Source organism: Oncorhynchus gorbuscha, unplaced genomic scaffold (assembly GCF_021184085.1).
Source record: "Oncorhynchus gorbuscha isolate QuinsamMale2020 ecotype Even-year unplaced genomic scaffold, OgorEven_v1.0 Un_scaffold_2220, whole genome shotgun sequence".
Taxonomy (NCBI): domain Eukaryota; kingdom Metazoa; phylum Chordata; class Actinopteri; order Salmoniformes; family Salmonidae; genus Oncorhynchus; species Oncorhynchus gorbuscha.
Window position 1 is genome coordinate 75,001 of NW_025746789.1, and position 12,699 is coordinate 87,699.

General features: G+C 49.6%; 1 protein-coding gene across 6 annotated transcripts in view; it reads left to right on the top strand.

Moving 5' to 3' along the window:
* The window catches only part of LOC124025287 (voltage-dependent L-type calcium channel subunit alpha-1C-like), a 69,608-nt gene extending 57,588 nt beyond the window's left edge, over positions 1-12,020 (top strand). For 5 of the 6 annotated variants that reach the window (XM_046338846.1, XM_046338848.1, XM_046338845.1 and 2 more), the window contains 8 exons: positions 2,048-2,139; positions 2,458-2,617; positions 5,622-5,749; positions 5,949-6,148; positions 6,803-7,032; positions 7,217-7,357; positions 11,139-11,524; positions 11,728-12,019. In XM_046338846.1, the coding sequence (XP_046194802.1) occupies positions 2,048-2,139; positions 2,458-2,617; positions 5,622-5,749; positions 5,949-6,148; positions 6,803-7,032; positions 7,217-7,357; positions 11,139-11,524; positions 11,728-11,791 (1,401 nt within the window). In that variant the 3' untranslated portion in view covers positions 11,792-12,019. Of the gene's footprint in view, positions 1-2,047; positions 2,140-2,457; positions 2,618-5,621; positions 5,750-5,948; positions 6,149-6,802; positions 7,033-7,216; positions 7,358-11,138; positions 11,525-11,727 lie in introns of all 6 variants that reach the window. The other variant, XM_046338850.1, reaches the window with a different exon arrangement.
* Positions 12,021-12,699: the final 679 nt, after the last annotated feature.

Genomic DNA, 12,699 nt, shown 5'->3' on the forward strand with positions numbered 1-12,699 from the left:
ACCAATTGTGCAAGTTCTCCCACTTAAAAAGATGAGAGAGGCCTGTAATTGTCATCATAGGTACACTTCAACTATGACAGACAAAAACAAATCCAGAAAATCACATTGTAGGATTTTTTATGAATTTATTTGCAAATTATGGTGGAAAATAAGTATTTGGTCAATAACAAAAGTTTATCTCAATACTTTGTTATATACCCTTTGTTGGCATTGACAGAGGTCATACGTTTTCTGTAAGTCTTCACAAGGTTTTCACACACTGTTGCTGGTATTTTGGTCCATTCCTCCATGCAGATCTCCTCTAGAGCAGTGATGTTTTGGGGCTGTTTCTGGGCAACACAGACTTTCAACTCCTTCCAAAGATTTTCTATGGGGTTGAGATCTGGAGACTGGCTAGGCCACTCCAGGACCTTGAAATGCTTCTTACGCAGCCACTCCTCCATTGCCCGGGCGGTGTGGTTGGGATCATTGTCATGCTGAAAGACCCAGCCACGTTTCATCTTCAATGCCCTTGCTCATGGAAGGAGGTTTTCACTCAAAATCTCACGATACATGGCCCCATTCATTCTTGCCTTAACACGGACCAGTCGTCCTGGTCCCTTTGCAGAAACACAGCCCCAAAGCATGATGTTTCCACCCCCATGCTTCACAGTGGGTATGGTGTTCTTTGGATGCAACTCAGCATTCTTTGTCCTCCAAACACGACGAGTTGAGTTTTTACCAAAAAGTTATATTTTGGTTTCATCTGACCATATGACATTCTCCAAATCTTCTTCTGGATCATCCAAATACTCTCTAGCAAACTTCAGACGGGCCTGGACATATACTGGCTTAAACAGGGGGACACGTCTGGCACTGCAGGATTTGAGTCCCTGGCGTAGTGTGTTACTGATGGTAGGCTTTGTTACTTTGGTCCCAGCTCTCTGCAGGTCATTCACTAGGTCTCCCCGTGTGGTAATGGGATTTTTGCTCACCGTTCTTGTGATCATTTTGACCCCACGGGTGAGATCTTGTGTGGAGCCCCAGATCGAGGGAGATTATCAGTGGTCTTGTATGTCTTCCATTTCCTAATAATTGCTCCCACAGTTGATTTCTTCAAACCAAGCTGCTTACCTATTGCAGATTCAGTCTTCCCAGCCTGGTGCAGGTCTACAATTTTGTTTCTGGTGTCCTTTGACAGCTCTTTGGCCTTGGCCATAGTGGAGCTTGGAGTGTGACTGTTTGAGGTTGTGGACAGGTGTCTTTTATACTGATAACAAGTTCAAACAGGTGCCATTAATACAGGTAACGAGTGGAGGACAGAGGAGCCTCTTAAAGAAGAAGTTACAGGTCTGTGAGAGCCAGAAATCTTGCTTGTTTGTAGGTGACCAAATACTTATTTTCCACCATAATTTGCAAATAAATTCATAAAAAATCCTACAATGTGATTTTCTGGATGTTTTTTCCTCATTTTATCTGTCATAATTGAAGTGTACCTCTGATGAAAATTACAGGCCTCTCTCATCTTTTTAAGTGGGAGAACTTGCACAATTGTTGGCTGACTAAATACTGTTTTGCCCCACTGTACATGTTGAGAAGCCTTGTGGTTATTGTCCTGTCTCCTCGGCCCCCTGTCCTCTGTGATACTGACCTGACGATGTCCCCTGTCCTCTGTGATATTGACCTGACGATGTCCCCTGTCCTCTGTGGTACTGACCTGACGATGTCCCCTGTCCCCTGTGGTACTGACCTGACGATGTCCCCTGTCCTCTGTGGTACTGACCTGACGATGTCCCCTGTCCCCTGTGGTACTGACCTGACGATGTCCCCTGTCCTCTGTGGTACTGACCTGACGATGTCCCCTGTCCTCTGTGATACTGACCTGACGATGTTGTCTGTCCTCTGTGATACTGACCTGACGATGTCCCCTGTCCTCTGTGGTACTGACCTGACGATGTTGTCTGTCCTCTGTGATACTGACCTGACGATGTCCCCTGTCCTCTGTGGCTGTCTTGCCCCATGTTGACCTGGCGTGCCCTGTGTCTCCTAACAACCTTGCCCCCTGCAGATGTTTGGTAAGATAGCCCTGAGGGACAACAGTCAGATCAACAGGAACAACAACTTCCAGACCTTCCCCCAGGCTACACTCCTGCTCTTCAGGTGAGCCGTCTGTTCTCCTCCTCTCTTTCCAGACTGTAAACCAACGTCACAAATTCCTGATTTAAAAGCCCCCAACAGATCTGGAGATCATGAAAGCACTGCCAACTCAGAGTCATGGTGTTTTATCAAACCCCTGTGCATCCTTTCCATCTCTTCTGCAAGCCGTGATGTCGTTTCCCACTTTTTGTTTGAAAACTCTACCTTTGAAGGTAGGAAACCATGCAGCATTTCACCACCAGGTGGACCCTTCATGGTGCCCATTCTTCCTGTACAGTAGAGCCTTCTGTGTGTGACAGCTGCTTGTTTACCTGTGCCCAGGTGTGCCACAGGCGAGGCGTGGCAGGAGATCATGCTGGCATGCGCCCCCATGCGACCCTGTGAGAAGGGGTCAGAGGTGGGACCAGCCAGCGAGGACCAGTGTGGGAGTCACTTCGCTATCTTCTACTTCGTCAGCTTCTACATGCTCTGTGCCTTCCTGGTAAGTAGCTACGGAGAGCAAGGAGGGACAATCCCACTAGCTACAGAGAGCGGGGAGGGACAATCCCACTAGCTACAGAGAGCAAGGAGGGACAATCCCACTAGCTACAGAGAGCAAGGAGAGACAATCCCACTAGCTACAGATAGCAAGGAGGGACAATCCCACTAGCTACAGAGACCAAGGAGAGACAATCCCACTAGCTACAGAGAGCAAGGAAGGACAACCCCACTAGCTACAGAGAGCGGGGAGGGACAATACCACTAGCTACGGAGAGCGGGGAGGGACAATCCCACTAGCTACAGAGAGCAAGGAGGGACAATCCCACTAGCTACAGAGAGCAAGGAGAGACAATCCCACTAGCTACAGATAGCAAGGAGGGACAATCCCACTAGCAACGGAGAGTCAGGAGGGACAATCCCACTAGCTACGGAGAGCAAGGAGGGACAATCCCACTAGCTACGGAGAGCGGGGAGGGACAATCCCACTAGCTACGGAGAGCAAGGAGGGACAATCCCACTAGCTACGGAGAGCAAGGAGGGACAATCCCACTAGCTACGGAGAGCGGGGAGGGACAATCCCACTAGCTACAGAGAGCGGGAAGGGACAATCCCACTAGCAACGGAGAGTCAGGAGTGACAATCCCACTAGCTACGGAGAGCAAGGAGGGACAATCCCACTAGCTACGGAGAGCGGGGAGGGACAATCCCACTAGCTACGGAGAGCAAGGAGGGACAATCCCACTAGCTACGGAGAGCGGGGAGGGACAATCCCACTAGCTACGGAGAGCAAGGAGGGACAATCCCACTAGCTACGGAGAGCAAGGAGGGACAATCCCACTAGCTACGGAGAGCGGGGAGGGACAATCCCACTAGCTACGGAGAGCAAGGAGGGACAATCCCACTAGCTACGGAGAGTCAGGGGGGACAATCCCACTAGCTACGGAGAGTCAGGGGGGACAATCCCACTAGCTACGGATAGCAAGGAGGGACAATCCCACTAGCAACGGAGAGTCAGGAGGGACAATCCCACTAGCTACGGAGAGCAAGGAGGGACAATCCCACTAGCTACGGAGAGCGGGGAGGGACAATCCCACTAGCTACGGAGAGCAAGGAGGGACAATCCCACTAGCTACGGAGAGCAAGGAGGGACAATCCCACTAGCTACGGAGAGCGGGGAGGGACAATCCCACTAGCTACAGAGAGCGGGAAGGGACAATCCCACTAGCAACGGAGAGTCAGGAGTGACAATCCCACTAGCTACGGAGAGCAAGGAGGGACAATCCCACTAGCTACGGAGAGCGGGGAGGGACAATCCCACTAGCTACGGAGAGCAAGGAGGGACAATCCCACTAGCTACGGAGAGCGGGGAGGGACAATCCCACTAGCTACGGAGAGCAAGGAGGGACAATCCCACTAGCTACGGAGAGCAAGGAGGGACAATCCCACTAGCTACGGAGAGCGGGGAGGGACAATCCCACTAGCTACGGAGAGCAAGGAGGGACAATCCCACTAGCTACGGAGAGTCAGGGGGGACAATCCCACTAGCTACGGAGAGTCAGGGGGGACAATCCCACTAGCTACGGAGAGCGGAGAGGGACAATCCCACTAGCTACAGAGAGCCAGGAGAGACAATCCCACTAGCTACAGAGAGCAAGGAAGGACAATCCCACTAGCTACAGAGAGCAGGGAGGGACAATCCCACTAGCTACGGAGAGCAGGGAGGGACAATCCCACTAGCTACAGAGAGCGGGGAGGGACAATCCCACTAGCTACAGAGAGCGGGGAGGGACAATCCCACTAGCTACGGAGAGTCAGGAGGGACAATCCCACTAGCTACGGAGAGCAAGGAGGGACAATCCCACTAGCTACGGAGAGCAAGGAGGGACAATCCCACTAGCTACGGAGAGCAAGGAGGGACAATCCCACTAGCTACGGAGAGCGGGGAGGGACAATCCCACTAGCTACAGAGAGCAAGGAGGGACAATCCCACTAGCTACAGAGAGCGGGGAGGGACAATCCCACTAGCTACGGAGAGTCAGGGGGGACAATCCCACTAGCTACGGAGGGCGGGGAGGGACAATCCCACTAGCTACAGAGAGCGGGGAGGGACAATCCCACTAGCTACGGAGAGTCAGGGGGGACAATCCCACTAGCTACGGAGGGCGGGGAGGGACAATCCCACTAGCTACAGAGAACCAGGAGAGACAATCCCACTAGCTACGGAGGGCGGGGAGGGACAATCCCACTAGCTACAGAGAACCAGGAGAGACAATCCCACTAGCTACAGAGAGCAAGGAGGGACAATCCCACTAGCTACAGAGAACCAGGAGAGACAATCCCACTAGCTACAGAGAACCAGGAGAGACAATCCCACTAGCTACAGAGAGCAAGGAGGGACAATCCCACTAGCTACAGAGAACCAGGAGAGACAATCCCACTAGCTACAGAGAACCAGGAGAGACAATCCCACTAGCTACAGAGAGCAAGGAGGGACAATCCCACTAGCTACAGAGAGCCAGGAGGAACAATCCCACTGGTAGAGAAACCAATCGAGTTGATTTTTCTGGTCTGTTATCTCTTTGTCAGCTGTTATTGAGACTGATGAGTTGATTATTCTGGTCTGTTGTCTCTCTGTCAGCTGGCATTGAGACTGATGAGTTGATTAATGGGGTCTGTTGTCTCTCTGTCAGCTGGCATTGAGACTGATGAGTTGATTAATGGGGTCTGTTGTCTCTCTGTCAGCTGGCATTGAGACTGATGAGTTGATTAATGGGGTCTGTTGTCTCTCTGTCAGCTGGCATTGAGACTGATGAGTTGATTAATGGGGTCTGTTGTCTCTCTGTCAGCTGGCATTGAGACTGATGAGTTGATTAATGGGGTCTGTTGTCTCTCTGTCAGCTGGCATTGAGACTGATGAGTTGATTAATGGGGTCTGTTGTCTCTCTGTCAGCTGGCATTGAGACTGATGAGTTGATTAATGGGGTCTGTTGTCTCTCTGTCCACAGATCATCAACCTGTTTGTAGCTGTGATCATGGATAACTTTGACTACCTGACCAGAGACTGGTCTATTCTAGGACCTCACCACCTGGATGAGTTCAAGAGGATCTGGGCTGAGTACGACCCAGAGGCCAAGTCAGTACAACTTCAAACAGCAACTCCCTCCTCCCTCCCTCCCTCCCTCCCTCCCTCCCTCCCTCCCTCCCTCCCTCTTAGTCTCTCTCTCTCTCTGTCTCTCTGTCTCTCTGTCTCTCTGTCTCTCTCTCTCTCTCTCTCTCTCTCTCTCTCTCTCTCTCTCTCTCTCTCTCTCTAAATATTGTTGTCTGTTCTACAGGGGTCGTATCAAGCACCTAGATGTGGTAACTCTGTTGAGGAGGATTCAGCCTCCTTTGGGCTTGGGGAAGCTCTGTCCCCACCGGGTTGCCTGCAAGCGTCTGGTCTCCATGAACATGCCCCTGAACAGCGATGGCACGGTCATGTTCAATGCCACCCTGTTTGCCCTGGTGCGGACAGCACTGAGGATCAAGACTGATGGTAACACATTTCATTTTTGTGTGTACTGCTTCTCTCCACCTCCTCTCTTCTTCTCTGATTCTCTCCACCTCTCTCTTCTTCTCTGCTTCTCTCCACCTCTCTCTTCTTCTCTGATTCTCTCCACCTCTCTCTCTTCTTCTCTGATTCTCTCCACCTCTCTCTTCTTCTCTGATTCTCTCCACCTCTTTCTCTTCTTCTCTGCTTCTCTCCACCTCTCTCTTCTTCTCTGATTCTCTCCACCTCTCTCTCTTCTTCTCTGATTCTCTCCACCTCTCTCTCTTCTTCTCTGATTCTCTCCACCTCTCTCTCTTCTTCTCTGATTCTCTCCACCTCTCTCTTCTTCTCTGATTCTCTCCACTCTCTCTTCTTCTCTGATTCTCTCCACCTCTCTCTCTTCTTCTCTGATTCTCTCCACGTGTGTGTGTGTGTGTGTGTGTGTGTGTGTGTGTGTGTGTGTGTGTGTGTGTGTGTGTGTGTGTGTGTGTGTGTGTGTGTGTGTGTGTGTGTGTGTGTGTGTGTGTGTGTGTGTGTGTGTGTGTGTGTGTGTGTGTGTGTGTGTGTGTGTGCGTGCGCGCGCGCGCGTTCGTGCATGAAGGTAACTTGGAGCAATGACTATTGTTGGTCCCCTTCTGGTTTCTGTGTGTGTGTGTGAAGGTAACTTGGAGCAGGCGAACGAGGAGCTCCGGGCCATAGTGAAGAAGATCTGGAAGAGAACCAGTATGAAGCTGCTGGATCAGGTGGTGCCCCCTGCTGGAGATGATGAGGTGACGGTTGGGAAGTTCTACGCTACGTTCCTGATCCAGGAATACTTCAGGAAGTTTAAGAAGCGTAAAGAGCAGGGCCTGGTGGCCAAGGTGCCCCCCAAGACGGCTCTCTCCCTGCAGGTGGGTCACTACAAGTTCCTGCCTGTCAGACCTTCAGACCAGAGAGCACCTTTTAGAAGTGTGTTAGTACTTCACTGAGCATATCAAATTAGTACTAAAACAATGAGTCTGTGTTTCTGTGTGTTCCTCCGTGTCTGTCGTTCCGTGCTGGTGCTTGTCTGTGCCTGTCTGTATTTCTACTCAGGCGGGCCTGCGGACGCTCCATGACATGGGTCCTGAGATCCGGAGGGCCATATCAGGTGACCTCACAGTGGAGGAGGACCTGGACAAGTCGATGAAGGAGCCGGTCTCGGCTGCGTCCGAGGACGATATCTTCAGGGTAAAGGTCGGCTACAGCCCCACACACCCCTCTGTCTGAACTACTGAGCTTCATCAGGTCCATCGCTTCTGCTGTGACCAGCTATAAGAATTACATCTGGTTCTTCACCATCCACCAGCATTGGCTCCAGATGCCACTTCAGTATCCACTACACTTCATAACCTACTACACTTCATAACCCACTACACTTCATAACCCACTACACTTCATAACCCACTACACTTCATAACCTACTACACTTCATAACCTACTACACTTCATAACCTACTACACTTCATAACCCACTACACTTCATAACCTACTACACTTCATAACCTACTACACTTCATAACCTACTACACTTCATAACCCACTACACTTCATAACCTACTACACTTCATAACCTACTACACTTCATAACCTACTACACTTCATAACCTACTACACTTCATAACCTACTACACTTCATAACCCACTACACTTCATAACCTACTACACTTCATAACCTACTACACTTCATAACCTACTACACTTCATAACCCACTACACTTCATAACCTACTACACTTCATAACCTACTACACTTCATAACCTACTATACTTCATAACCCACTACACTTCATAACCTACTACACTTCATAACCTACTACACTTCATAACCTACTACACTTCATAACCCACTACACTTCATAACCCACTACACTTCATAACCCACTACACTTCATAACCTACTACACTTCATAACCCACTACACTTCATAACCCACTACAGTTCATAACCCACTACAGTTCATAACCCACTACACTTCATAACCCACTATACTTCATAACCTACTACACTTCATAACCCACTACACTTCATAACCCACTACACTTCATAACCCACTACACTTCATAACCCACTACACTTCATAACCTACTACACTTCATAACCCACTACACTTCATAACCCACTACACTTCATAACCCACTACACTTCATAACCCACTACACTTCATAACCTACTACACTTCATAACCCACTACACTTCATAACCCACTACAGTTCATAACACACTACACTTCATAACCCACTACAGTTCATAACCCACTACACTTCATAACCTACTACACTTCATAACCCACTACACTTCATATTCCACTACACTTCATAACCCACTACACTTCATAACCCACAACACTTCATAACCCACTACACTTCATAACCCACTACACTTCATAACCCACTACACTTCAGTATCTACTACACTAAAGTACTAACAACACTTCAGTATCTACTACACTAATGTACCAACAACACTTCAGTATCCACAACACTTCATAACCTACTACACTTCATAACATACTACACTTCATAACCCACTACACTTCATAACCCACTACACTTCATAACCCACTACACTTCATAACCCACTACACTTCATAACCCACTACACTTCATAACATACTACACTTCATAACCCACTACAGTTCAGTACCCACTACACTTTAGTACCTATTACACTAAAGTACCAACAACACTTCAGTATCTACTAAACTTCATAACCCACTACACTTCATAACCTACTACACTTCATAACCCACTACAGTTCAGTACCTACTACACTTCATAACCCACTACACTTCAGTACCCACAACACTTCATAACCTACTACACTTCATAACATACTACACTTCATAACCCACTACACTTCATAACCCACTACACTTCATAACCCACTACACTTCATAACATACTACACTTCATAACCCACTACAGTTCAGTACCCACTACACTTTAGTACCTATTACACTAAAGTACCAACAACACTTCAGTATCTACTACACTAATGTACCAACAACACTTCAGTATCCACAACACTTCATAACCTACTACACTTCATAACATACTACACTTCATAACCCACTACACTTCATAACCCACTACACTTCATAACCCACTACACTTCATAACCCACTACACTTCATAACCCACTACACTTCATAACATACTACACTTCATAACCCACTACAGTTCAGTACCCACTACACTTTAGTACCTATTACACTAAAGTACCAACAACACTTCAGTATCTACTAAACTTCATAACCCACTACACTTCATAACCTACTATTATTATTATTATTACTACACTTCATAACCCACTACAGTTCAGTACCTACTACACTTCATAACCCACTACACTTCAGTACCCACAACACTTCATAACCTACTACACTTCATAACATACTACACTTCATAACCCACTACACTTCATAACCCACTACACTTCATAACCCACTACACTTCATAACCCACTACACTTCATAACATACTACACTTCATAACCCACTACAGTTCAGTACCCACTACACTTTAGTACCTATTACACTAAAGTACCAACAACACTTCAGTATCTACTAAACTTCATAACCCACTACACTTCATAACCTACTACACTTCATAACCCACTACAGTTCAGTACCTACTACACTTCATAACCCACTACACTTCAGTACCCACTAAATGGCATTCTCATCCACTTAGACACCTAAACACGATCCCACCCCAATAGAGGGAGACATTGCTGTTCCAGTCATAAACCAGGCCTTTGCTTTGCATTGTCCATACAACATAGACTGAATAGATTTGGTCATAATAGTAGAACAGCATGACTGTGTGCTTTTAGATGGATGTAACGCTACACAATACTCATCCCTCTCTCTCTCTCTCTCTCCCTCTCTCTCTCTCCTCTCTCTCCCTCTCTCTCTCCCTCTCTCTCTCTCCTCTCTCTCTCTCTCTCCTCTCTCTCTCCTCTCTCTCTCTCTCCCTCTCTCTCTCTCTCTCTCTCTCTGCTCTCTCTCTCTCTCTCTCTCCTCCCTCTCTCTCCTCCCCTCTCTCTCCCTCTCTCTCCTCCCCTCTCTCCTCCCCCTCTCTCCTCTCCTCCCTCTCTTTCACTCCTCCTCTCTCACTCTCCCTCTCTCTCCTCCCCTCTCTCTCCACCTTCTCTCGCTCCTCCTCTACTCTCTCCCCTCTCTCCTCTCCCCTCTTTCTCCGCCTCTTCTCTCTCCTCCCGCTCTCTCTCCGTCTCTCCTCTCTCCTCCTCTGCTCTCTCCTCCTCTGCTATCTCCCTCTCTCTTCTCCCTTTCTCTCCTGCCCCTCTCTCTCCTCTCCGTCTCTCTCTGCCTCCTCTCCTCTCTCTCCCTCTCTCCTCTCCCTCTCTGCTGCCTCCTCTCTCTCCTCCCCCTCTCTCTCTTCTCTCTCTCCTCTCTCTCTCCACATCTCTCTCTCTCTCTCCCTCTCTCTCTGCCTCCTCTCTCTCCTCTCCCCTCTCTCTCCTCTCCCTCTCTTTCTGCCTCCTATCTCTCCTCCTCCCCTCTCTCTCCTCTCCCTCTCTCTCCTCTCCCTCTCTTTCTGCCCTCCTCTCTCTCCTCTCCCTCTCTCCCTCTCCCTCTCTCTCCCTCTCCCTCTCTTTCTGCCTCCTCTCTCTCTCTCCCTCTCTCTCCTCCCCCCTCTCTCCCTCTCCCTCTCTTTCTGCCTCCCTCTCTCTCCTCCCCTCTCTCTCTCCCTCTCCTCTCTCTCTCCTCCCCCCTCTCTCTCCTCTCCTCCCCTCTCTTTCTGCCTCCTCTCTCTCCTCTCCCTCTCTATCCTCTCCTCTCTATCCTCTTCCTCCCTCTATCTCCTCTCCCTCTCTCTCTCTGCCTCCTCTCTCTCCTCCCCCTCTCTCTCCTCTCCTCTCTCTCTCTGCCTCTCTCTCTCCTCCCACTCTCTCCTCCTCTCCCTCTCCCTCTGCCTCCCTCTCTCCTCCCCCTCTCGCCGCTCCTCCTACAGCGATCGGGTGGGTTGTTCGGCAACCACGTCAGCTACTACAACGACGGGCGTGACAGCGGACGCAACACCTTCCCACAATCCTTCACCACGCAGCGCCCGCTCCACATCAGCCAGACGGGCAGCCCCGGCGAGGGCGATTCCCCGTCCCACGAGAAGTTGATGGACTCTACCACCTTCACCCCCAGCTCCTACTCTTCCTCGGGCTCCAACGCTAACATCAACAATGCCAACAACACGGCGGTCCCCGGTGTGGTAGTGGGGGTTGGTGGTCCAGGGGGGGTCAGCCGTTTCCCCAGCCCCAGCATCAGTACTGTGGACGGGCAGAGCGGACCCCCGCTAACCCCGATACTACTGCCGAGGTCTACATGGTGCTTCCCTCCCAAGAGGTGGGTGTCTCTCTGGTTTCTCTGGGTTCTGTAGAGTACGTTGGTGTTATTCTCCAGTCTGTCTTTTATCAGTGACCTCTCGTGGCCAACTTTTAGATCTGTTGCTAATTCAGATTGGTTGTCAACGGTAACTTCTCTTGTCTGTCTGTCTGTCTGTCTCTCTCTCCTCTCTTCCTCTCCACACTGACTGACGCTGAGCACAGGATGGGTTTCTATGACTCCCTCATGCGGTATGTTGCTCTCTCAGGAGGAGAGAGAGAGTTGTAAATGCCCAGGAGGCATCAGTATGGAAGGGTTCTGCCAACCCTGTTGTCCATACAGTCCCTGGCTGGATCCTTGCTGCACTGAGCTAAACATACTTAGGGACAGACAAGTGTCTGGACTTCAGTCAATATTTAACCTGTTTTTACTCTCCTGGTGAGATCTTGGTATATTTCTACCAGAGGAGGACGAGGAGATATATATGGTACAGAACAGGATGTGGATATGCATCACCTACAGTGTTTTTAGCTCATGTAGCTTTGGTTGGATCCACCCTGACAGGAGTGACATCACAGGAGGTTGGTGGCATCTTAATTGGGGAGGACATGGCTCATGTTAATGACTGGAGTGGAACAGGTGGGATGCTATGAAATACGTCAACACCTGGTTCCCAGGTGGCCATTCCATTCGCTCCGTTCCGGATATTATTATGAGCCGTCCTCCTCTCAGCAGCCTCCTGTGGGTGACATGTGATTGGCTGACTTCCTCCTCCCACAGCCTAGTGATTCAACCTGGTTGGATCCTCCTGAAACTTTTCATTCCAGCTCTGTAGAGTATAATACAGCACGCGGCTGGACCACTGTCACTATCTCTCTCCCTGTGTTGGTTCTCTATTCATTCTGCTTCTCGCCGCCATCTTGCTTCTAACCACCGTGCTTCCTCCTCTCCCTCCTGCTGCTGTTGGGGAGAATCCTCCTGTCCTTCTATTGCTTCTTGTGAGCTGGTTAGTGAGAGGTGTTATGTTGTTTTTTAATCCTCTGCAGCTCGGACTCCACTGACAGCCGTCTACCGTTCATCAGGCGAGAGAGGCGTCGACGGACGAGACGTGCGATGAGAGTTACGCGGACGAGAGAGAATACGCCCGGAAAGCGACCAGAACATTCTCACCTCAGACATGTACTGCTTCTCTCCAC